At 58.5% G+C, this 24,386-nt stretch overlaps 2 protein-coding genes and 1 long non-coding RNA gene across 3 annotated transcripts in view; all 3 read right to left on the bottom strand.

Moving 5' to 3' along the window:
• The window catches only part of LOC130262617 (uncharacterized), an 11,803-nt gene extending 9,079 nt beyond the window's left edge, over positions 1-2,724 (bottom strand). The window contains exon 1 of the mRNA XM_056509940.1: positions 2,464-2,724. Coding sequence (XP_056365915.1) covers positions 2,464-2,724 — 261 coding nt within the window. The remainder of the gene's footprint in view (positions 1-2,463) is intronic.
• Positions 2,725-5,678: 2,954 nt separating this feature from the next.
• STIP1 (stress induced phosphoprotein 1) lies at positions 5,679-24,367 on the bottom strand. Its single transcript, XM_056510433.1, has 14 exons — positions 24,278-24,367; positions 22,490-22,699; positions 19,917-20,058; positions 18,287-18,428; positions 16,791-16,953; positions 15,056-15,182; positions 14,873-14,975; positions 14,660-14,780; positions 12,099-12,195; positions 10,708-10,832; positions 9,603-9,639; positions 8,702-8,805; positions 7,531-7,703; positions 5,679-5,902 (listed from the first exon to the last, which is right to left on the bottom strand). Exons 1-14 carry the CDS (start codon positions 24,365-24,367, stop codon positions 5,830-5,832), a joined length of 1,707 nt encoding a protein of 568 aa, XP_056366408.1. The 3' UTR covers positions 5,679-5,829.
• Positions 6,438-7,470, bottom strand: LOC130262986 (uncharacterized). Its single transcript, XR_008842238.1, has 4 exons — positions 7,396-7,470; positions 6,867-6,919; positions 6,722-6,816; positions 6,438-6,690 (listed from the first exon to the last, which is right to left on the bottom strand). It is a non-coding gene; the product is annotated as an uncharacterized LOC130262986 (long non-coding RNA).
• Positions 24,368-24,386: the final 19 nt, after the last annotated feature.

Raw genomic sequence — 24,386 nt, 5'->3', positions numbered from 1 at the left:
GGGTACAGCCGGAGGTCACTGGAGCACTGGGACGGACTGGAACGACTGGGAGTGACTGGGAATGGACTGGGGTGAACTGGACAGCCAGGAGGTCACTGGGAGCACTGGGAACGGGCTGGGGGTGAACTGGGACAGCCAGGAGGTCACTGGAAGCACTGGGAACGGGCTGGGTGTGAACTGGGAATGGGCTGGGGATGAACTGGGACAGCCAGGAGGTCACTGGGAGCACTGGGAATGGACTGGGGATGAACTGGGAATGGACTGAGGGTGAACTGGGACAGCCTGGAGGTCACTGGGAGCACTGGGAACGGGCTGGGAGTGAACTGGGAACGAGCTGGGGATGAACTGGGACAGCCAGGAGGTCACTGGGAATGGACTGGGAGCACTGGGAATGGGCTGGGAACAGGCTGGGGGTGAACTGGGAATGGGCTGGGAGTGAACTGGGACAGCCAGGAGGTCACTGGGAGCACTGGGAACGGACTGGGAGCACAGGGAACGAGCTGGGGGGGTCAACTGGGACAGCCAGCAGGTGACTGGGAGCACTGGGAACGGACTGGGAGCACTGGGAATGGACTGGAAACGGACTGGGAGTTAACTGGGAATGGACTGGGGGTGAACTGGGACAGCCAGGAGGTGACTGGGAGCACTGGGAGCACTGGGAACGGACTGGGAGCACTGGGAATGAACCAGGGGGGAACTGGAACAGCCAGCAGGTAACTGGGAATGGACTGAGGATGGGAACTGGGAGGTACTGGGCAACACTGGGAGTCACGGGAAAGCACCAGGCCTGCACTGGGAGTGCACCCAAACACACTGGGAGTGACTGGAAAGCACTGGGAAGGACTGGGAGTGACTGGGGATGGGCTGGGAGTGAGCGTGAAGCACTGGAATGCACTGGGAGTGACTGGAAGGTACTGGGAGTGCACCCAAAGGCACTGGGAATGGACTGGGGGGGACTGGGAACGGGCTGGGGGGCACTGGGAGGTACTGGGAATGGGCTGAAATTAACTGGGAGGTACTGGGAAGCACTGGGAATGGGCTGGAAGTGAACTGGGAGGTACTGGGAATGGAATGGGAGCACTGGGAACGGGCTGGAAGCATTGGGAATGGGCTGAAACGAACTGGGAGGTACTGGGAAGCACTGGGAGCACTGGGAATGGACTGGGAATGAGCTGGAAATGAACTGGGAGCACTGGGAATGGACTGGGAGGTACTGGGAAGCACTGGGAGCACTGGGAGCGCCGGGGAGCCCCGCGGCGGTTTTGGGGAGGGGTCTCTCACGCCGCCCCTCCCCCAGGTGCGGCTGTGGCTCAGCGGTGACGTCACGCTGGGGCTGCGCGTGCTCTCCGCCCCCCCCCCCCCGCGTCCTGCACCAGTTCCTGGGGGGGGGTACCTGGCCCTGGGGGGGGCCCCCCGCGACCCCCGCGAGCTGCAGCGGCTCATGGAGGGGGGGTACGACCCCTGAGACCCCCCCGGGACCCCTGAGACCCCCCCTGGGACCCCTGAGACCCCCCAGGACCCCTGAGACCTCCCGGGACCCCTGAGACCTCCCCGGGACCCCTGAGACCCCCCCGGGACTCCTGAGACCCCCCCGGACACCTGAGACCTGCCCGGACCCCTGAGACCCCCCCGGACCCCTGAGACCCCCCACATTTACCCCCAAGACCTCCCATTCTCCACCTGACCCCCCCATTGCCTCCTGACCCCCCCCCATTCTCCCCCTGCTCCCATTGACCCCTGACCCCCCCACTGACCCCCCTGATCCCATTACCCCCCTGACCCCATTAACCCCCCGACCCCCCATTCTCCCCCTGACCCCCCCATTCTCCCCGAAACCCCCATTGCCCCCTGACCCCCCCATTGCCTCCTGACCCCCCCATTGCCCCCCTGTCCCCCCAATATCCCCCTGACCCCCCCAGGCTCAACACGCTGGTGACGCTCGAGGGCAGCTCCGTGTTTTTGGGGAGGGGGGGTTGGACACCCCCAAAATCTCTGTGGGAGGGGCTCAGACCCCCCCAAATTCTTATGGGAGGGGCTTGGAGGCTCCTAAATTTTTATGGGAGGGGTTTGGACCCCCCCAGATCTTCATGGAATGGGTTTGGACACCCCCAAAATTGTCATGGGAGGGGCTCAGACCCCCCAAAATCTTTGTGGGATGGGTTTGGATCCCCCAAATTATTATGGGATTGTAGAGAGATAGGGATATTGCGAACGGAAGATTCTCGGGATGTACGGGCAGCCAGGGACCCCCTTCACCTCCACCTTGTGGTCTGACCTCAGCTCTGTACCTGGCCACCCCTTGCCGGATGTGAGCTAGAGGAAATGACCCAAGGACCCCTGTCCTTAAAACCCCCTGTAACCCCTCAATAAACGCCATTTGCTGTCCACCACATTGGTGTCCTGGAGCTGATGGACCGAGTGACCCAGGGATAGGGCCACCGTGCTGGACTTGAACCAGGCTACCAGACAACAATTGGTGCCGAAACCCGGGAAGTATCGTCCGGATTTCGGGGTTTCGCCTGCCCAAGATCCAGCGACTGCACCGCTGGCGAGTGCAGTGGGGGAGACGTCCCCGGACCAGCGAGGAATATGGAACAAGTCGCGAAGGTCGTAAGTGAGATCTACACGCAGTGGGGTCTGAATTGTAAGCTTAAAGATTTCTGTCTTGCAGTGCCGAGACTTATTAAGCTTGGGGCTATAGACGGCCCGGTAGACATTCTCCATCCGGAGATTTGGGATAAATGCACAAAAGCTTTGGCGGAAGACACCATGACCTCAGGGTCAGGAAAAGCGCTTAAAGCGTGGGGAAAAGTAATGCGGGCGCTGCAAGCCGCCCGGCAAGAGCAGCAAGCCTGGCAAGCTGCCCGAGCATGTCTGTTTGCCGCGCCGCAAACGGGGATTGGGGCGGCGACACAAACCGCGGAGGGGTTTGAATCGGGCGAGCGGGTGCTCGCGGGAACCCCGGACCCCCCCTTGCAGCCCCCGGGTCGGGACCCACCTTCACCGGGAGAGGGGGGACGGAGCGCGCGGGAGTTGTGGCAAGGATTAGCAGATGAGGCGCGAAATGCAGCCATTATATCAGAAATACAGGCGGCGGAAAAGACCGAGCCGCCTCCATACGGTTTTGAAAATGGCGCCGAGCCGCGTGGTCGAGCATTGCGCAATGATGCGGGAGGCGGGGAAGCCACGGGCGTTCTGAACGGCGCAAGCGCGGGGGAGCGGGGCAGAGGGGCGGCCCCCGGGAACGAGCGTCAGACCAATCACAGAGCTCTTTGCAAATTAGATCCTTATAAGGCAAGGACCTCCCCCAGCAGGAGGCGGGGGAAGCACCGGGGGAGGGAACGGTACGGCCCCCGGGGAACAGGGCGGGGGCGGAGCCCGAGAAAAAGGCTGAGCAGCCCGGAAACGTCCAGTCAGTCGACTTCCGGCTCTGACTCTGACCGGAGCTGGGACAGCCGGTCGGAAGGGTGGTCAGACACTGAATCGGATACCGGCTGGGAGGTTTACAAGAAGGGTGCCGCGGCTTACAGGGCAACTAACCACAACCCTCCGGCATGGGTTAAGGGGACACCAGATGCAAATCGAACCCCCCTTACAGATTGGCGTGAAATTAAAATAGCATGTGCTGAGTGGGCGCCGTCTGCCAAGCTAGTATTCCCGGTCAGGGTGGGGGGTGCCGGCGGAAACCAGAGAACGTATTCCCCGGTAAATCCGAAGGATGTACAGGCTATTGTAAAAGCGATTGCCGATAAAGGAATCAATTCTGCCATGGTTTCTACACTTATTGACAGCATTTTTGGAAGCGATGATATGCTTCCCTTTGATATTAAACAAACCTGCAGACTAATCTTTGATGGGGCAGGGATGATTGTTTTTAAGCAAGAATGGGAGGATAATTGTGCCAAGCAGCTAGCCTTGGTAACAGGGGAAAACCATCCTTTGCATGGCTCCAGCATACAGAGGCTGATGGGCAGAGATCCAGCCATGCTTACCCCACAGGCACAGGCAGAGGGACTGCGAGCCCATGAGGTTATGACTACCACCCGTGCTGCCCGAGAGGCCATCCGTACTGCCTCTAAAGCTATAGCCAGACCATCACCATGGTCCACCATAAAGCAGAGTGAGAGTGAAAGCTTCACTCAGTTTGTAGACCGCCTCCAGGCAGCATTAGACTGCTCAACATTGCCCTCAGAAGCAAAGGGACCTGTGCTAGCAGACTGCCTGCGACAGCAGTGTAATTCAGCCACCAGAGACATTTTAAGATCACTGCCACCTGGATCTAATATCGCAACCATGATCAGACATGTTGCAAAGGAAGAACACCTTGCTCCCATTCAAGCAGCTGTTCGCACTGCAATAACCAGTGTGATGGCATGCTCTTTCACTGTGTAAACTCAAAAGAAAGATCACAGCTAACCATAGCTCCTAACACAAAACACAAATGCTAAAGTCTACCTGCTCCCCACACAATCTCCTAACCAAACCCACCCTTTCCAACCCATTCCTAAGCATGTTAACCTTTTGTGTCCAAGTTCTCATTGTTCCCAGAGTCCAGTACCGCCAGGACGACGAGGTGTACCACCTGCTCGAGGAACCAGGCCGGCTCCACAAGCGGGAAGTGTTAACAGGCATCACCATCGCGATGCTCCTCGGCTTAGGAGTTACCGGCGCTGCCACAGGTGTCACGTCCCTGGCAACTCAGCATCAAGGACTGACCCAACTTCAAATGACAGTCAACGAGGACTTACAAAAGATCGAGAAATCCATTTCATCCCTGGAAACATCCCTTTCCTCACTCTCAGAAGTCGTCCTCCAAAACAGGCGAGGACTGGACCTCCTGTTCATGCAGCAGGGGGGCCTATGTGCCGCCCTGAGGGAGGAATGCTGCTTCTATGCAGACCACACGGGAGTTGTTAGAAACTCCATGGCCGAGCTGAGGGAACGTCTGAACCAGAGAAAAATGGACAGGGAAGCTAAACAGGGCTGGTTTGAATCGTGGTTCAACCAGTCCCCATGGCTCACCACCCTGATTTCTACCTTAATCGGCCCGGTCATTATAATCCTACTAACACTAATCTTCGGGCCTTGTATATTTAACAAATTAGTGCTATTTGTCAAAAAGCGTTTAGAAGCAGTTAACATTATGTTCGTCGAACGCCGACAGCTGCTTTAAAGTGTGCTCGTTACTAACAAATTTACAATTTCATACTAACCTTACTAACCCATGAAATTTTAGAATGTCCATATTAGGTAATCTTTATATGATTTTTTACTAATCATGAGGGAGGGGGGAAATGTAGAGAGATAGGGATATTGCGAACGGAAGATTCTCGGGATGTACGGGCAGCCAGGGACCCCCTTCACCTCCACCTTGTGGTCTGACCTCAGCTCTGTACCTGGCCACCCCTTGCCGGATGTGAGCTAGAGGAAATGACCCAAGGACCCCTGTCCTTAAAACCCCCTGTAACCCCTCAATAAACGCCATTTGCTGTCCACCACATTGGTGTCCTGGAGCTGATGGACCGAGTGACCCAGGGATAGGGCCACCGTGCTGGACTTGAACCAGGCTACCAGACAACATGGGATGGGCTTGGACCCCCCCAATCTTTGCGTCAGGGGCTCCTCATTGTCCCCCCTCATTTTGGGGACCCCCGACCCCCCCAAACCCCAAACCTGGCTCACTGCTCCTCTCTTTATTGGGGGGCAGCGCCCCAGAACCAACAGGAGATTTTTTTGTTGTTGTTGTTTTTGTTTTTTGGGGGTGTGGGGGGGAGGGGCGGCGCCCCCAGCCCCCCCTGGGGGTCGGGGGGTCCCGGGGGGGGTCGGGGGTCACCGGATGGCGATGAGCCCCACGTCCATCAGCTTCTGGATCTTCTGGGCAATCAGGGGGTTCTTGAGGTGCCTGGGGGGGAAGGGACATCAGGGGACACTTGGGGACACTCTGGGGACATCTGGGGACACTTGGGGACACTCTGGGGACACTGGGGACATCAGGGGACACCTCAAGGACACAAGGGGACACCTTGGGGACATCACAGACACCTTGGGGACACTTGGGGACATCAGGGGACACTTGGGGACATCCTGGGGACTTCAAGGGACACTTGGGGACACTGGGGACATCAGGGACACTTGGGAACATCAGGGACACCTCAAGGACACAAGGGGACACCTTGGGGACATCAGGGGACACTTGGGGACATCCTGGGGACATCAGGGGACACTCTGGGGACACCTAGGGACACCTGGGGACACTGGGGACAGCCCAGCACAGCCTGGGGACACCAGGGACACCTCAAGGAACATCAGGGGACACTTTGGGCCATCAGGGGACGCTCTGGGGACATCAAAGGGACACTTGGAGATGTCCTGGGGACATCCCAGCACAGCCTGGGGACACCTTGGGGACACCCTGGGGATACCAGGGACACCTCAAGGGACATGAGGGAACACTTGGGGACATGCTGGGGACAGCCCAGCACAGCCTGGGGACACTTGGGGACACTCTGGGACACTTGGGGACACTCTGGGGACACCAGGGACACCTCAAGGACACAAGGGGACACCTTGGGGATATCACAGACACCTTGGGGACATCAGGGGAGACTTGGGGACACTCTGGGGACATCCCAGCACAACCCAGGGACACCTTGGGGACACCAGGGACGCCTCAAGGACACAAGGGGACACCTTGGGGATATCACAGACACCTTGGGGACACCCCAGCACGGCCTTGGGGACACCTTGGGGACGTGGGGTGACACTTGGGGACACCCCAGCATGGCCTGAGGACACTAGGGACACCTCAAGGGACAACTGGGTATCTCTGTGACCCCTGGGGACACTTTGGGGACATTTGGGGACACCTGGGTATCTCTGGGTGATCCCTGGGGACACTTTGGGGACACCCTGGGTATCTCTGTGACCCCCTGGGGACACTTTGGGGACATTTGGGGACACCTGGGTATCTCTGTGACCCCTGGGGACACTCTGGGGACATTTAGGGACACCCTGGGTGACCCCTGAGCCCCCAGCTGGACACTGCCCCCCTTTGGCCACCAGCTCTGGGGGACAGCGAGGACCCTCCCCCACCCTCTGAGACCCTTGGGGACATTTGGGGACACCCTGGGTATCTCTGGGTGATCCCTGGGGACACTTTGGGGACATTTGGGGACACCTGGGTATGTCTGGGTGATCCCTGGGGACACTTTGGGGACACCCTGGGTATTTCTGTGACCCCCTGGGGACACTTTGTGGATATCTGGGGACACCTGGGTGACCCCTGAGCCCCCTGCCCTCTGTTTGGCCACCAGCTCGGGGGACAGCGAGGACCCTCCCCCGCCCTTGGTGACCCTCGGGGACATTTTGGGGACATCTGGGGACAGTTGGGGACACCCTGGGTGACCCCTGAGCCCCCAGCTGGACACTCCCTCCCTTTGGCCACCAGCTCGGGGCACAGCAAGGACCCTCCCCCGCCCTTGGTGACCCTCGGGGACATTTTGGGGACATTTTGGGCCCCTGGGGACGCACTCGCTGAGGGCCTGGGGGTCCTTCTGCATCTGCTCGAGGATGAGGCGCATGGCGGGGTCGCCCATGATCTGCTGCACCTCGGGGTCGGCGAGCGCGCGGCGCCGCAGCTCCTCGGGGGGCTCGGAGCGCTGCTGCTGCCCCCGCAGGCAGCGCCGCTGGCCCTCGGCCGCCTCCTGGGGGGACAGGGGGGTCACAAGGGGGTCACAGGGGGGTCACAGGGGTCAGAGGAGTTTGGGGGGGTCACAGGGGTTTGGGGGCTCGGAGCGCTGCTGCTGCCCCCGCAGGCAGCGCCGCTGGCCCTCGGCCGCCTCCTGGGGGGACAGAGGGGTCACAAGGTCACAGAGGGGTCAGGGGGTCACAGGGGGGTCAGGGGGTCACAGGGGGGTCACAGGGGGGTCACAGGGATCGGGGGGCTCGGAGCGCTGCTGCTGCCCCTGCAGGCAGCGCCGCTGGCCCTCGGCGGCTTCCTGGGGGGACAGGGGGGTCACAAGGTCACAGAGGGGTCAGGGGGTCACAGGGGGGTCACAGGGGGGTCAGGGGGTCATGGGGGTTTAGGGTTCATGGGGGGCATGGGGGGTTACAGAGGTTTGGGGGGGGTCACAGGGATCGGGGGGCTCGGAGCGCTGCTGCTGCCCCCGCAGGCAGCGCCGCTGGCCCTCGGCGGCTTCCTGGGGGGCACAGGGGGGTCACAAGGTCACAGAGGGGTCACGGGGTCACAGAGGGGTCACAGGGGTTTGGGGGAGTCACAGAGGGGTCAGGGGGTCACAGAGACTGGGGGGCTCAGAGCGCTGCTGCTGCCCCCGCAGGCAGCGCTGGGGGAGTCACAGAGGTCACAGGGATTTGGGGGGGTCATAGGAGTTTGGGGGGGTCCCGGGGGGTCCCGGGGTCACCTTGCAGGAGGGTTCAGGAGGTTTATAGGCAGAGGGATTAGGGGGTGACAGGGGTCTGGGAGGGGTCCCAGGGGGGCTCAGAGAGGGTCCCAGAGGCTGGCGAGGGGTCACCTTGCAGGAGGGGTCAGGGGGTTCATAGGGGGGGCAGAGGGATTAGGGGGTGACAGGGGTCAGGGGGTCCCGGGGGGGTCTCGGGGGGTCCCGGGGTCACCTTGCAGGAGGGGTCAGGGGGTGACAGGGGTCTGGGAGGGGTCCCAGGGGTCAGGGGGTCCCGGGGTCACCTTGCAGGAGGGGTCGAGCTCCAGGGCGCGCTGATAAACCTCCATGGCCTTGGTGTAGTCACGCATGGCCTCGAGCGCCGCTGCCTTCCGGGTGTAACCCTTGACTGGGGACAGCGACAGGGGACACGGGGACACGGGGACAGCAGGGACACCAGGGACACACAGGGACAGGAGGGGACACAGGGACACACAGGGACAGGGGACACAGGGACAGCGGGACAGGGGACAGCAGGGACACAGGGACACAGGGACAGGGGGACAGGGGGACACAGGGACAGGAGGACAGGGGACAGCAGGGACACGCAGGGACAGGAGGGGACACACAGGGACACAGAGGGACATACAGGGACACACAGGGACAGGGGACAGCAGGGACAGGGGGATAGCAGGGACAGGAGGGGACACAGGGACAGGAGGAGACACAGGAGGATGTGGGGATGGGGGACACAGGGACAGGGGGACAGGAGAGGGACAGGGGACAGCAGGGACAGGAGGGGACATAGGGATAGTTGGGGGGACATGGGGACAACAGTGGGGACACAGGGATAGGGGAACATGTGGGGACGGGGGGGGACATGAGGTCAGGGGGACACAGGGACAGGAGGGGACACAGGGATGTGGGACACGGGGACAGGGGGACACGGGGGGACACAGGGGGACATGAGGGGACACGGGGACAGGGGGACAGGGGGACACAGGGGGACATGAGGGGACACGGGGACAGGCAGAGGGACAGGGACACACAGGTTCAGGTACAGGTTGGGGGGACACAGGGACAGGAGGGGACAGAGCAGGGACAGGAAGGCACAGACAGGCACACAGGGAGGGGGTGAGGATGGTGAGGGCACAGCAGAGGAAGGGCAGGGCCTGTCCCCTCCTGTCCCCTCCTGTCCCCACTCACTGAAGGTCGGCTCCAGCCTGATGCACTCCTCACAGTCCTGGGGAAAAATGGGGGGGTCAGGAGGGGCCCAGGAGCCCCAAAATGGGCCCTGCACCCCCCAAACAACCCCCAGCACTTCCCCTGTGCCCCCAAACCAGCCCCAAACCAGCACCTTGTGTCCCTTTGTCCCCAAAAATCAGCACCCCCCGTCCCTCTGTCCCCCCACAGCACCCCAGGACTCTCAAACCTGCCCTCAATCCTTCCCCAAACTGGTCCCCACCTCTCAAATCAGTCCCCAGGACCCCAAACCGAACCCCAGCCCCTCAAACCAACCCTCAGGACCCTCTTGCACCCCTCAAACCACCCCAGGACCCCCAAATGCATCCCCCAGCCCAGCCCCCAGGACCCCCTAGGACCCCCCAGCCCAGCCCCCAGGACCCCCCAGCCCAGCCCCCAGCCTCTCAAACCACCCCCAGGACCCCCAAAACAACCCTCAGGACCCCCAAACCCAGCCCCCAACTCCCCAAACCCACCTTCAGGACCCTCTTGCACCCCTCAAACCTACCCAGGACCCCCAAGCCCAGCCCCCAGTGCCCCCCAGTCCCCCCGAGGACCCCCAAGCCCAGCCCCAAACCCAGCCCCCAGGACCCTCAAACCACCGCAGGACCCCCCAGGACCCCCCCGGACCCCCCAGGACCCCCAAGCCCAGCCCCCAGTGCCCCCCAGTCCCCTCAAGCCCAGCTCCCAGGACCCCCAGGACCCCCAAGCCCAGCCCCCCAGGACCCTCAAACCACCGCAGGACCCCCAAACCAACTCTCAGGACCCTCTTACATCCCTCAAACCACTCCAGGACCCCCCCAGGACCCCCAAACCCAGCCCCCGGGACCCCCAGGACCTGCCACTCTCCCCCAATCCCCCCCAGTCCCCCCAGGACCCCCCCAGTCCCCCCAAGCCCAGCCCCCAGGACCCCCAAATCCAGCCCCAAACGCAGCCCCCAGGACCCTCAAACCAACTCTCAGGACCCTCTTACATCCCTCAAACCACTCCAGGACCCCCCCAGGACCCCCAAGCCCATCCCCCAGTGCCCCCCAGTGCCCCCCAGTCCCCCCAGCGCCCCCAGTCAGACCTTGAGGGCCAGGGGGAACTCCAGCAGTTTGGTGTAGCAGGCGGCGCGGTTGCTGTAGAGCCGCGCCTCGTGCGGGTTGCGCCGGATGGCCTCGCTGTAGTGCTTCATGGCCTGGGGGTAATCCCCTGCAGGCCCCCACAGACCCCTCAGGGACCCCCAGATCCCTGAGATCCCCCCCCCAGAGCTCTGAGAGTCCCCCCAAACCCCTCAGGATCCCCCAGAGCCCCCCCAGACCCCTCAGAGCTCCCCAGACCCCTCAGAGCTCCCCAGACCCCTCAGAGCCTCCCCAAACCTCTCAGAGCCCCCCCCAGACCCCTCAGGGCCCCCCCAGACCCCTCAGGGAACCCCCAGACCCCTCAGAGCCCCCCCAGACTCCTCAGGGAACCCCCAGATCCCTCAGGGAACCCCCCCAGAGCTCTGAGAGTCCCCCCAAACCCCTCAGGATCCCCCAGAGCCCCCCCAGACCCCTCAGAGCTCCCCAGACCCCTCAGAGCCTCCCCAAACCTCTCAGAGCTCTGAGAGTCCCCCCAAACCCCTCAGGATCCCCCAGAGCCCCCCCAGGCCCCTCAGAGCCTCCCCAGACCCCTCAGGGCCCCCCCAGACCCCTCAGGGCCCCCCCAGACCCCTCAGGGCCCCCCCAGACCCCTCAGGGAACCCTCAGATCCCTGAGATCCCCCCCCCAGAGCTCTGAGAGTCCCCCCAAACCCCTCAGGATCCCCCAGAGCCCCCCCCCAGACCCCTCAGAGCCTCCCTAGACCCCTCAAGGTCCCCCCAAATCCCCCAGGCACCTCAGGGGGTGCTCCAGACCCCTCAGAGCCCCCCCACAGACCCCCAAACCTCTCAGAGCCGCCCAGACCTCTCAGAGCCCCCCCAGAGCTCTGAGAGCCCCCCCAGACCCCTCAGGATCTCCCAGGAGTCCCCCAGACCACTCAGAGCTCCCCAGACCCCTCAGAGCCCACCCAAACCCCTCAGGACCCCCCAGACTCCTCCCAAACCCCTCAGAGCTCCACCCAAACCCCTGAGAGTCCCCCCAGACCTCTCAGGGCCCCCCCCAAACGCCTCAGGAACCCCCAGACCCCTCAGAGCTCCACCCAGACCCCTCAGAGCCCCCCAAACCCCTCAAAGCCTCCCCAAACCCCTCAGAGCCTCCCCAGACTCCTCAGAGCCCCCCCAGACCCCTCAGAGTCCCTCAGACCTCCCAGAGACCCCCCCCAGACCCCTCAGAGCCTCCCCAGACCCCTCAGGACCCCCCAGACCCCTCAGGACCCCCCCAGACCCCTCAGGACCCCCCAGACCCCTCAGAGCCTCCCCAGAGCCCCCCCAGACCCCTCAGAGCCTCCCCAGACCCCTCAGGACCCCCCAGACCCCTCAGGACCCCCCAGACCCCCCACCTCTCTGGAAGCACTCGTTGCCTTTGTTCTTCTCCTCCAGCGCCAGGTCAGGGTCGATGTAGGCCAAGCGCTCCTGCTCCTTCAGGATCTTCTCAGCCTGCAGAGTATTTATATTTATATTTATACTATTTATATTTATATTTATATTTATATTTATATTTATATTTATATTTATATTTATATTTATATTTATATTTATATTTTATTTATATTTATATTTTATTTATATTTATATGCATATTTATATTTATATGCATATTTATTTCTATTTCTATTTAAATTTATATTTATATTTACATTTATATCTATACCTACACATCTAATTCAGTATTCAATAGTCAAATTCAATATTCAATAGTCAAATTCAGGATTCAATATTCAATTTTAAATGCAATATTCAAAATTCAATATTCAAAATTCAATATTCAAAATTCAAATATACTTCAGTATACAAAAGGCTTTAATTCAACCCCTGAACTGTGATTTCTCTTTGAAAGATTCAAAGAACAATATTCAAATTCAGTATTCAATATTCAAATTCAGTATTCAATATTCAAATATACTTCATCCAAAGGCTTTAACTGAATCCTTGCACTCTGATTTCTCTTTGAAGGATTCAGGGAACAATATTCAGTATTCAATATTCAAATTCAATATTCCAACATACTTCAGCATACAAAAGGCTTTAATTCAACCCCTGCACTCTGATTTCTCTCTGAAGAATTCAGTATTCAACATTCAACATTCAATATTCAATATTCAATTTCAATACTCAAATTCAGCATTCAATATTAAAATTCAGTATTCAATATTCAAATTCAGTATTCAATATTCAATTTCAATACTCAAATTCAGCATTCAATATTAAAATTCAGTATTCAATATTCAAATTCAGTATTCAATATTCCAATACACTTCAGCACACAAAAGGCTTTAATTCAACCCCTGCACTCTGATTTCTCTCTGAAGAATTCAGTATTCAATATTCAACATTCAGTATTCAATATTCAATTTCAATACTCAAATTCAGCATTCAATATTCAAATTCAGTATTCAATATTCAAATTCAGTATTCAATATTCCAATACACTTCAGCACACAAAAGGCTTTAATTCAACCCCTGAACTCTGATTTCTCTTTGAAGGATTCAAAGAACAATATTCAAATTCAGTATTCAATATTCAAATATACTTCATCCAAAGGCTTTAATTGAATCCTTGCACTCTGATTTCTCTTTGAAGGATTCAGGGAACAATATTCAGTATTCAATATTCAATATTCAAATTCAATATTCCAACATACTTCAGCATACAAAAGGCTTTAATTCAACCCCTGCACTCTGATTTCTCTCTGAAGAATTCAGTATTCAACATTCAACATTCAATATTCAATATTCAATTTCAATACTCAAATTCAGCATTCAATATTAAAATTCAGTATTCAATATTCAAATTCAGTATTCAATATTCAATTTCAATACTCAAATTCAGCATTCAATATTAAAATTCAGTATTCAATATTCAAATTCAATATTCAATATTCCAATACACTTCAGCACACAAAAGGCTTTAATTCAACCCCTGCACTCTGATTTCTCTCTGAAGAATTCAGTATTCAATATTCAACATTCAGTATTCAATATTCAATTTCAATACTCAAATTCAGCATTCAATATTAAAATTCAGTATTCAATATTCAAATTCAGTATTCAATATTCAATTTCAATACTCAAATTCAGCATTCAATATTAAAATTCAGTATTCAATATTCAAATTCAGTATTCAATATTCAATTTCAATACTCAAATTCAGCATTCAATATTAAAATTCAGTATTCAATATTCAAATTCAGTATTCAATATTCAATTTCAATACTCAAATTCAGTATTCAATATTCAAATTCAGTATTCAATATTCAATTTCAATACTCAAATTCAGCATTCAATACTAAAATTCAGCATTCAATATTCAAATTCAGTATTCAATATTCCAATACACTTCAGCACACAAAAGGCTTTAATTCAACCCCTGCACTCTGATTTCTCTCTGAAGAATTCAGTATTCAATATTCAACATTCAGTATTCAATATTCAATTTCAATACTCAAATTCAGCATTCAATATTAAAATTCAGTATTCAATATTCAAATTCAGTATTCAATATTCCAACATACTTCAGCATACAAAAGGCTTTAATTCAACCCCTGCACTCTGATTTCTCTCTGAAGAATTCAGTATTCAACATTCAACATTCAGTATTCAATATTCAATTTCAATACTCAAATTCAGCATTCAATATTAAAATTCAGTATTCAATATTCAAATTCAGTATTCAATATTCCAATACACTTCAGCACACAACAGGCTTTAATTCAACCCCTGAACTGTGATTTCTCTTTGAAAGATTCAAAGAACAATATCCAAATTCAGTATTCAATATTCAAATATACTTCATCCAAAGGCTTTAATTGAATCCTTGCACTCTGATTTCTCTCTGAAGGATCCAGAGCACCCCCCACCTCACTGAGCCCATCATTTGGGTGTCCCAGTGCCCCCATCTCACCTGCTGACACTTTTTGAGCACGTCGGGCGTGCGGTGCTCGGCCAGGGATTTATTGTAGAAGTGCACGGCGTCCTTGTAGCGCTCCTCGCGGAAATACGAGTTCCCGATCCTGGCGTACGCCCTGCCGGCCACATGGATTTTTTTAGGGGTGACACGAGATAAATTTGGGGTTAAACACCCCAAAAAAAAAAAAAAAAAAACCCCCAGACTCACTTGGCAATCTGCCTGTAATCCTCTCGGTTCTCCCGGCCCACCTCGATGGCGCGCTCGCACAGCGCCCGGCAGCGCTCGTACTCGCCCGTCTCGAAGTACACGGCTGGGGAAAGGGGGTTTGGGGGGGTTCAGGGGGGGTTTTGGGGGTCGGGAGGGGTGGTTTGGGGTTTTAGGGTGACAGACCTGCTTGGTTGGTGACATAAGTCATGTTGGTGGGGTCCAGCTGCTCGGCGCGGGTGTAGTGCTCCAGCGCCGCCGGGAACTCCTTGCGCTTGTAGGCGGCGTTGCCCAGCTCCTTCTCCTTCTGGGCCTGGGGAGAAACACCCCAAAATCGGCTCAAATCACCCCAAAATTCACACCCAGACTCTCTCCTAATGGCCCAGCTCCTTCTCCTTCTGGGTCTGGGGAGAAACACCCCAAAATCACCCCAAAATTCACATCCAGACTCTCCCCTAATGGCCCAGCTCCTTCTCCTTCTGGGCCTGAGGGGATACCCCAAAAAAGGCTGAAATCACCCCAAAAATGCCTGAAATCACCCCAAAATTCACACCCAGACTCTCTCCTAATGGCCCAGCTCCTTCTCCTTCTGGGCCTGGGGAGAAACACCCCAAAATCGGCTGAAATCACCCCAAAATTCACACCCAGATCCTGCCCCCATCACCCAGCTCCTTCTCCTTCTGGGCCTGAGGAGAAACACCCCAAAATCGGCTGAAATCACCCCAAAATTCACACCCAGACTCTCTCCTAATGGCCCAGCTCCTTCTCCTTCTGGGCCTGGGGAGAAACACCCCAAAATCGGCTGAAATCACCCCAAAATTCACATCCAGACCCTCCCCTAATGGCAAAGCTCCTTCTCCTTCTGGGCCTGAGGGGATACCCCAAAAATGGCTGAAATCACCCCAAAAATGGCTGAAATCACCCCAAAATTCACACCCAGACCCTGCCCTCATAGCCCAGCTCCTTCTCCTTCTGGGCTGGGGAGAAACACCCCAAAATCACCCCAAAATTCACACCCAGACCCTGCCCCCATCACCCAGCTCCTTCTCCTTCTGGGCCTGAGAAGAGACACCCCAAAATCGGCTGAAATCACCCCAAAATTCACACCCAGACCCTGCCCTAATGGCCCAGCTCCTTCTCCTTCTGGGCCTGGGGAGAAACACCCCAAAATCGGCTCAAATCACCCCAAAATTCACACCCAGACCCTGCCCCCATCACCCAGCTCCTTCTCCTTCTGGGCCTGAGAAGAGACACCCCAAAATCGGCTGAAATCACCCCAAAATTCACACCCAGACCCTGCCCTCATGGCCCAGCTCCTTCTCCTTCTGGGCCTGAGGAGAAACACCCCAAATCGGCTGAAATCACCCCAAAATTCACATCCAGACCCTCCCCTAATGGCAAAGCTCCTTCTCCTTCTGGGCCTGAGGGGATACCCCAAAAATGGCTGAAATCACCCCAAAAATGGCTGAAATCACCCCAAAATTCATACCCAGACTCTCCCCTAATGGCCCAGCTCCTTCTCCTTCTGGGCCTGAGGGGATACCCCAAAAAAGGCTGAAATCACCCCAAAAATGGCTGAAATCACCCCAAAATCGGCTGAAATCACCCCAAAATTCACACCCAGACTCTCCCCTAATGGCCCAGCTCCTTCTCCTTCTGGGCCTGAGGAGACACCCCAAAAACAGCTAAAACCACCCCAAAATTCACACCCAGATCCTACCCCATGACCCAGCTCATTCTGAGCTTGAGGGGAGCCCCAAAAACAGCTCAAATCACCCCAAAATTCACACCCAGACCCTGCCCTATAACCCTCCCCACGACCCAATTCCTTCTCCCTCTGAGCCTTAGAGGGAACCCCAAAAACGGCTCAAATCCCCCCCGAACTCCCCCCCCAACCCCATTTTGGGGACCCCCCCCTCACCTCCTGCTTGTTCTGGGGGAGCTCCTCGGCCGGGGGGGGCTGGGAGGGGGGTGGGGGGGGCGGGGGGGGCGGGGAAGGCGCCTCCTCCTCCTCCTCGGCCCCGCTCAGCTCCACCCCCAGCAGGACGCTCAGAGTCGTCATCACCCGCGGGTCCTGCAGCTTCCTGAGGAGGGGAACCCCCAAATTTCCATCCCAAAATGGTCCCCAGAGGGGCTGCACCCCAAAATTTCCATCCCAAAATCGCCCTGAAGGGATTGAACCCCAAAAATTTCCATCCCAAAATCCCCTCTCAAACTCCCCATCTTAAAATTTCCATCCCAAAATGTCCCCAGAGGGGCTCAACACCAAAATCTCCACACCAAAATTGCCCTGAAGGGGCTGCACCCCAAAAATTTCCATCCCAAAATCCCCTCTCAAAATCCCCATCCCAAAATGTCCCCAGAGGGGCTGAACCCCAGAATTTCCATTCCAAAATGTCCCCAGAGGGACTGCACCCCAAAATTTCCATCCATATATCCCCCCTGAAAGGGCTGCACCCCAAAATCCTCACCCCAAAATCGCCCTGAATGGATTGAACCCCAAAAATTTCCATCCCAAAATCCCCTCTCAAACTCCCCATCCTAAAATCCCCATCCCAAAATGTCCCCAGAGGGGCTGAACACCAAAATCTCCACACCAAAATTGCCCTGAAGGGGCTGCACCCCAAAATTTTCCATCCCAAAATCCCCTCTCAATATCCCCATCCCAAAATGTCCCCAGAGGGGCTGAACCCCAAAAATCCCCATCCCAAAATGCCCCTGAAAGGGCTGCACCCCAAAATCCCCATCCCAAAATGTCCCCAGAGGAGCTGCACGCAAGCCCCCCAGAATTTCCTCCCAGCCCCCCAGAACTCCCTCTCAGCCCCCCCCAAACCCCCTCTCAGCCCCTTCCAACCCCCTCCCAGCCACCCCAAAACCCCCCAAACCCCTCCTAGTCCCCCAAAACCCCCTGAAAGTCCCTCCCAGCCCCCCAAACCCCTCCCAGCCCCCCCAAAACCCCCTCAAACCCCCTCCCAGCCCCCCCAAACCCACTCCCAGCCCCCCCAAAACCCCCTCAAAACCCCTCCCAGCTCCCCCAAAACCCCCTCAAAACCCCTCCCAGTGCCTTCCAAACCAGTTCCCAGTCCCCCAGAACTCTCTCCCAGTCCCCCAAAACCCCCTCAAACCCCCTCCCAGCCCCCCCAAACCCCCTCCCAGCTCCCCCAAAACCCCCTGAAAACCCCTCCCAGCTCCCTCAAAACTCCCTGAAAACCACTCCCAGCCCCCCCAAACCCCCTCCCAGCCCCCCAAAACACCCTCAAACCCCCTCCCAGCCCCCCCAAACCCACTCCCAGCCCCCCCAAAACTCCCTGAAAACCACTCCCAGCCCCCCCAAAACCCCTCCCAGCCCCCCAAAACGCCCTCAAACCCCCTCCCAGCCCCCGCAAACCCCCTGCCCGCCCCCCAGCCCCGACTGACGCCCCCAGCTGCCCGGGGTCGCTGCGCAGGGTCTCCAGCAGCCGCCGGTACTCGGGGTCCCCCAGCAGCGCCCGCGTGCGCGGATCCGCCTCCAGCCGCGCCTGCAGGTCGGGGGCGCCGAACGGGTTCAGCAGCTTCCGCTCTGCAACGGGGCCACAGGGTCAGGCACCCCAAAAATCCACACCCCAGGGGTCACTGAGGGTCAGGCACCCCAAAAATCCACACCCCAGGGGTCACTGAGGGTCAGCCACCCCAAAAATCCACACCCCAGGGGTCACTGAGGGTCAGGCACCCCAAAAATCCACACCCCAGGGGTCAGGCAGCCCAAAAACAACCCCAGGGGTTAGTGAGGGTCAGGTACCCCAAAAACCTCCACCCCAGAAGTCAGAGAGGGTCAGGCACCCCAAAAACCATCCCTCCAGGGGTCACTGAGGGTCAGGCACCCCAAAAATCCACACCCCCAAGGGTCAGGCACCCCAAAAACAACCCCAGGGGTTAGTGAGGGTCAGGTACCCCAAAAACCTCCACCCCCAGGGGTCAGCCACCCCAAAAACAACCCCAGGGGTCAGCCAGGGTCAGGCACCCCAAAAATCCACAACCCCAAGGGTCAGGCACCCCAAAAATCCCCCCCATCGAGAGGTCAGCCACCCCAAAAAACAACTCCAGGTATCAGCGAGGGTCAGGCACCCCAAAAACAACCTCAGGGCAGCCAGGGTCAGGCACCCCAAAAATCCACACCCCCAAGGCTCAGCCACCCCAAAAACCACCCCAGAGATCAGCGAGGGTCAGGCACCCCAAAAACCTCCACCCCAGAAGTCAGAGAGGGTCAGGCACCCCAAAACCCACACCCCGAGGGGTCAGCCAGGTCAGGCACCCCAAAAATCCACACCCCCAGGGGTCAGTCACCCCAAAAACCACCCCAGGGGTCAGCGAGGGTCAGGCACCCCAAAAACCCCCCCAGGGATCCCCCAAATAACACCCCAAACCCAGCCTGAACCTTAAACACCCCCCACCCTAAAACTCTCCAGGCTGCTCCAAACCTTTCAGGGTCATTCCAAACCTGCCCCAGGCCATTCCTGTGCCCCCCAAAATGATCTCAGAGCCCCCCCAGGGATCCCAGAGCCCCCCCAAAATGATCTCAGAGCCCCCCAGGGATCCCAGAGCCCCCCCAAAGTGATCTCAGAGCCCACCCAGGGATCCCAGAGCCCCCCCAAAATGATCTCAGAGCCCCCCCAAAATGATCTCAGAGCCCCCCCAGGCTGTTCCTCTGCCCCCCAAATGATCTCAGAGCCCCCCCAGGGATCCCAGAGCCCCCCAAAATGATCCCAGAGCCCCCCCAGGGATCCCAGAGCCCCCCCAAAATGATCTCAGAGCCCCCCCAGGCCGTTCCTCTGCCCCCCAAATGATCTCAGAGCCCCCCCAGGGATCCCAGAGCCCCCCCCAAAATGATCTCAGAGCCACCCCAGGGATCTCAGATCCCCCTCAATGATCCCAGAGACCCCCCAAAATGATCCCAGAGCCCCCCCAGGCCGTTCCTCTGCCCCCAAAATGATCTCAGAGGCCCCCCCAGGGATCCCAGAGCCCCCAAAATGATCCCAGAGCCCCCCAAAATGATCCCAGAGCCCCCCACCTGCCAGCCTGGTCTCCACCCCTCGCAGGCCCTGCAGCAGCTGCTCGTTGCCGGGGTCCCGTGCCAGCCCCTCCTCGTAGGTGGCCTTGGCCTCCTCCAGGCGCTGCAGGAACTCCAGAGCTGCTGCCTTGCGGGAATAACCCTGGGGGGCACAGCTGGGCTGAGCCCCCCGATGGGCCCCGGGGGTGGGGGGGACACTGGGACCCCCACTCTGACTGAGCGTGGTCAGTCCTCCCCACCCTGAGCCTCCGTGACCCAATGGGGGCTGTGCAGACCCCCCAAAATCACCCCCCAATTCTGTCCTTCCATGACCCAATGGGGGCTGTGCAGACCCCCCAAAATCACCCCCCAATTCTGTCCTTCCATGACCCAATGGGGGCTGTGCAGACCCCCCAAAATCACCCCCCAATTCTGTCCTTCCATGATCCAATGGGGGCTGTGCAGACCCCCAAAATCAGCCCCCAATTCTGTCCTTCCATGACCCAATGGGGACTGTGCAGACCCCCCAAAATCAGCCCCCAATTCTGTCCTTCCATGACCCAATGGGGGCTGTGCAGACCCCCAAAATCACCCCCCAATTCTGTCCTTCCATGACCCAATGGGGGCTGTACAAAACCCCCAATTCTGTCCTTCCATGACCCAATGGGGGCTGTGCAGACCCCCAAAATCACCCCCCAATTCTGTCCTTCCATGACCCAACAGGGGCTGTGCAGACCCCCCAAAATCACCCCCCAATTCTGTCCTTCCATGACCCAATGGGGGCTGTGCAGACCCCCCAAAATCAGCCCCCAATTCTGTCCTTCCATGACCCAATGGGGGCTGTGCAGACCCCCCAAAATCACCCCCCAATTCTGTCCTTCCATGACCCAATGGGGGCTGTGCAGACCCCCCAAAATCACCCCCCAATTCTGTCCTTCCATGATCCAATGGGGGCTGTGCAGACCCCCGAAATCACCCCCCAATTCTGTCCTTCCATGACCCAATGGGGGCTGTGCAGACCCCCGAAATCACCCCCCAATTCTGTCCTTCCATGACCCAATGGGGGCTGTGCAGACCCCCGAAATCACCCCCCAATTCTGTCCTTCCATGACCCAATGGGGGCTGTGCAGACCCCCCAAAATCACCCCCCAATTCTGTCCTTCCATGACCCAATGGGGGCTGTGCAGACCCCCCAAAATCACCCCCCAATTCTGTCCTTCCATGACCCAATGGGGGCTGTGCAGACCCCCCAAAATCACCCCCCTATCCCATCTCTCTATGACTCAAATGGGGCTGTAGAGACCCCCCCAATCTCATCAATCACAGACCCCCCAAATCCTCCACGACCCCATGGGGGCTGTACAGACCCCCCAGTCCCAATCCCATCCCTCCCTGACCCCATGGGGGCTGTGCAGAGCCCCCCAAAATCAGCCCCCCAGTCCCATGGGGACCGTGTGCCCACACCCCCGGCTCACTGTGCCCCACACCCTGAGCCTGCTGTGCCCCACCTTGGCCCAGTTTTGCCCAGCCCAGCCCGGTTGTGCCCCAGCCCGTCCCAGTTTTGCCCCAGCCCGTCCCAGTTTTGCCCAGCCTGGTCCGGTTGTACCCCAGATGCCTCATCCCGGCCCGGTTCTGCCCATCCCAGCCCGGTTCTGCCCCAGGTTTTGCCCATCCCAGCCCGGTTCTGCCCCGGTTCTGTCCCATCCCGGCCCGGTTCTGCCCCAGTTCTGCCTCAGTTCTTGCCTGTCCCGGCCCGGTTCTGCCCCATCCCAGCCCCATCCCGGCCCGGTTCTGCCGCAGTTCTGCCTCAGTTCTTGCCTGTCCCAGCCCGGTTCTGCCCCAGGTTCTGCCCATCCCGGCACGGCTCTGCCCCAGTTCTGCCCCATCCCAGCCCGGTTCTGTCCCATCCCGGCCCGGTTCTGCCCCAGTTCTGCCTCAGTTCTTGCCTGTCCCGGCCCAGTTCTGCCCCATCCCGGCCCGGTTCTGCCCCATCCCGGCCCGGTTGTGCCCCAGTTCTGCCCCATCCCAGCCCGGTTCTGTCCCATCCCGGCCCGGTTCTGCCCCAGTTCTGCCCCAGTTCTTGCCTGTCCCGGCCCGGTTCTGCCCCATCCCGGCCCGGTTCTGCCCCAGTTCTGCCCCATCCCGGCCCGGCTCTGCCCCAGTTCTGCCTCAGTCCTTGCCCATCCCGGCCCGGTTCTGCCCCAGTTCTGCCTCAGTCCTTGCCCATCCCGGCCCGGTTCTGCCCCATCCCGGCCCGGTTCTGCCCCAGTTCTGCCTCAGTCCTTGCCCGTCCCGGCCCGGTTCTGTCCCGTCCCGGCCCGGCTGTGCCCCGGTTCTGCCCCAGGTTTTGCCCATCCCGGCCCGGTTGTGCCCCGGTTCTGCCCCTGATTTTGCCCCAGGTTTTGCCCATCCCGGCCCGGTTGTGCCCCGGTTCTGCCCCTGATTTTGCCCCAGGTTTTGCCCATCCCGGCCCGGTTGTGCCCCGCTTCTGCCCCTGCTTTTGCCCATCCCGGCCCGGTTGTGCCCCGGTTCTGCCCCAGGTTTTGCCCATCCCGGCCCGGCTGTGCCCCGGTTCTGCCCGGCCCGGTGCCCACCTTGGCCCAGTCGGGCCGCAGCTCCAGCGTGCGGCACGCGTCGCTCAGGGCCCGGCTGTAATCCCCCAGCCGCGCGTACGCCGCTGAGCGGTTGCTGAACAGGACGTGGTTGTTGGGGTCCCGGGCGATGGCGGCCGAGTAGTGACCCACCGCCGCACCCACGTCCCCCGCCGCCAGCGCCCGGTTCCCCCGCTCCTTCAGCTCCTGGGCCTGAGGAACGGGAACGGGAGAGGGACAGGGAGAGGAGGAACGGGATGGGAACGGGACAAGGACGGGAACGGGAAAGGGAGAGAAGAAACGGAAATGGGACAGGGAACGGGAGAGGAGGAACGGGAACGAGACCGGGAACGGGACAGGGAAAGGGAGAGGAGGAACGGGATGGGAACGGGACAAGGACGGGAACGGAAATAGTGAGAGGGAGAGGAGGAACGGGAACGGGGATAGTGAGAGGGAGAGAGAAGAAACGGGATGGGAACGGGACAAGGACGGGAACGGGACCAAGAACGGGACAGGGAAAGGGAGAGAAGAAACGGGAATGGGACAAGGAAAGGGACAGGAGGAACGGGAACGAGACCGGGAACGGGAGAGGAAGAACGGGAAGGGGACCGGGAATAGTGAGAGGGAGAGGAGGAACGGGAACGGGACAGGGAGAGGAGGAACAGGAACGGGACAGGGAACGGGACAGGGAGAGGAAGAACGGGACCGGGAATAGTGAAAGGGAGAGGAGGAACGGGAACGGGACAGGGAGAGGAGGAACAGGAACGGGACAGGGAACGGGACAGGGAGAGGAAGAACGGGACCGGGAACGGGACAGGAAGAGGAGGAACGGGACAGGAAAAGGGAGAGGAGAAACGGGAACGGGACAGGGAGAGGAGGAACGGGAATGGGACAGGGAGAAATGGGACAGTGAGAGAGAGAAGAGGATCGGGAACGGGATCAGGAACAGGACAGGGACCGGGGATAGAGACAGAAGGACCGGGAACGGGACCGGGAACGGGACAGCGAGAGGAAGAGGAGTAACGGGAACGGGACAGGGACGGGACCGGGAACGGGACAGTCAGAGAAGGAACGGGATCGAGAACGGGAAAAGGATGAAGGAAAGGAGGAAGAGGAGGATTGAAGGGGAGGGAGGGGAAAGGGACGAAGGGAAAAGAGGGAGAAAAGTGAGGAGCCGGGAGCAGCAAGGTGCGAGGAAGATGAGGAGGATGAAGATGCCGGGAGGATGAAGGTGTCGGGAAGATGAGGAGGATGAAGGTACGAAGAAGACGAGGAGGATGAAGAAGCAAGGCAGGGCAAGCGGCAGGAAGAGGGAGAAGAGCGAGAGCAACAAGAGGGGGCGAGAGAGGCGTGAGCAAGGCCGGAAGGACGAAGATGAGGGAGGTGAAGAAGAAGGAGGGAGGAAGAGGAGGGAAGGAAGAAGAAGAAGAACAAGAAGGTGAGGACGGAGGCGTCACCGGAGCCCCCAAACCCCCGCAGGCCTCCCCGCGTCCTCAAGGACCCTGAACCCCTCCGAGGACACCCCGCTCCCCCTCAGCCCCCCCAAACCCCGCTCGCCACCGCCCCAGGACCCCTCAGGGACCCCCAAGAACGCGAAACCGCCCCGAGCCCCTCAGGGCCGAGCCATCCCCTCAGAGCCCCCCGACCCCTCAGCGACCCCCGATCCCCTTCAGGACCCGCGCTCAGCGCCAGCCCCGACCCCCAGACCCGCCCCTCCAATCCCCCGAACCCCCCGAGCACCCCCGGCCCCGCCGGCCGCGCCCGGGACCCCTCAGCGCCCCCCGCCGCCACCTCCTCCATGTTCACGGCTCCGCTCGCGCCGCTCCCGCGCCGCCCTCTGGAAGCTGCTAGAACCCCGCGGCCACGCCCCCCGCGCCCCATTGGCTGCGCGCGCCGCCCG

The sequence above is a fragment of the Oenanthe melanoleuca genome, chromosome 25 (genome assembly GCF_029582105.1).
Source record: "Oenanthe melanoleuca isolate GR-GAL-2019-014 chromosome 25, OMel1.0, whole genome shotgun sequence".
NCBI lineage: Eukaryota > Metazoa > Chordata > Aves > Passeriformes > Muscicapidae > Oenanthe > Oenanthe melanoleuca.
Note: the sequence above shows the minus strand (reverse complement) of the source record. Positions and strands in the feature narration are given on the sequence as shown.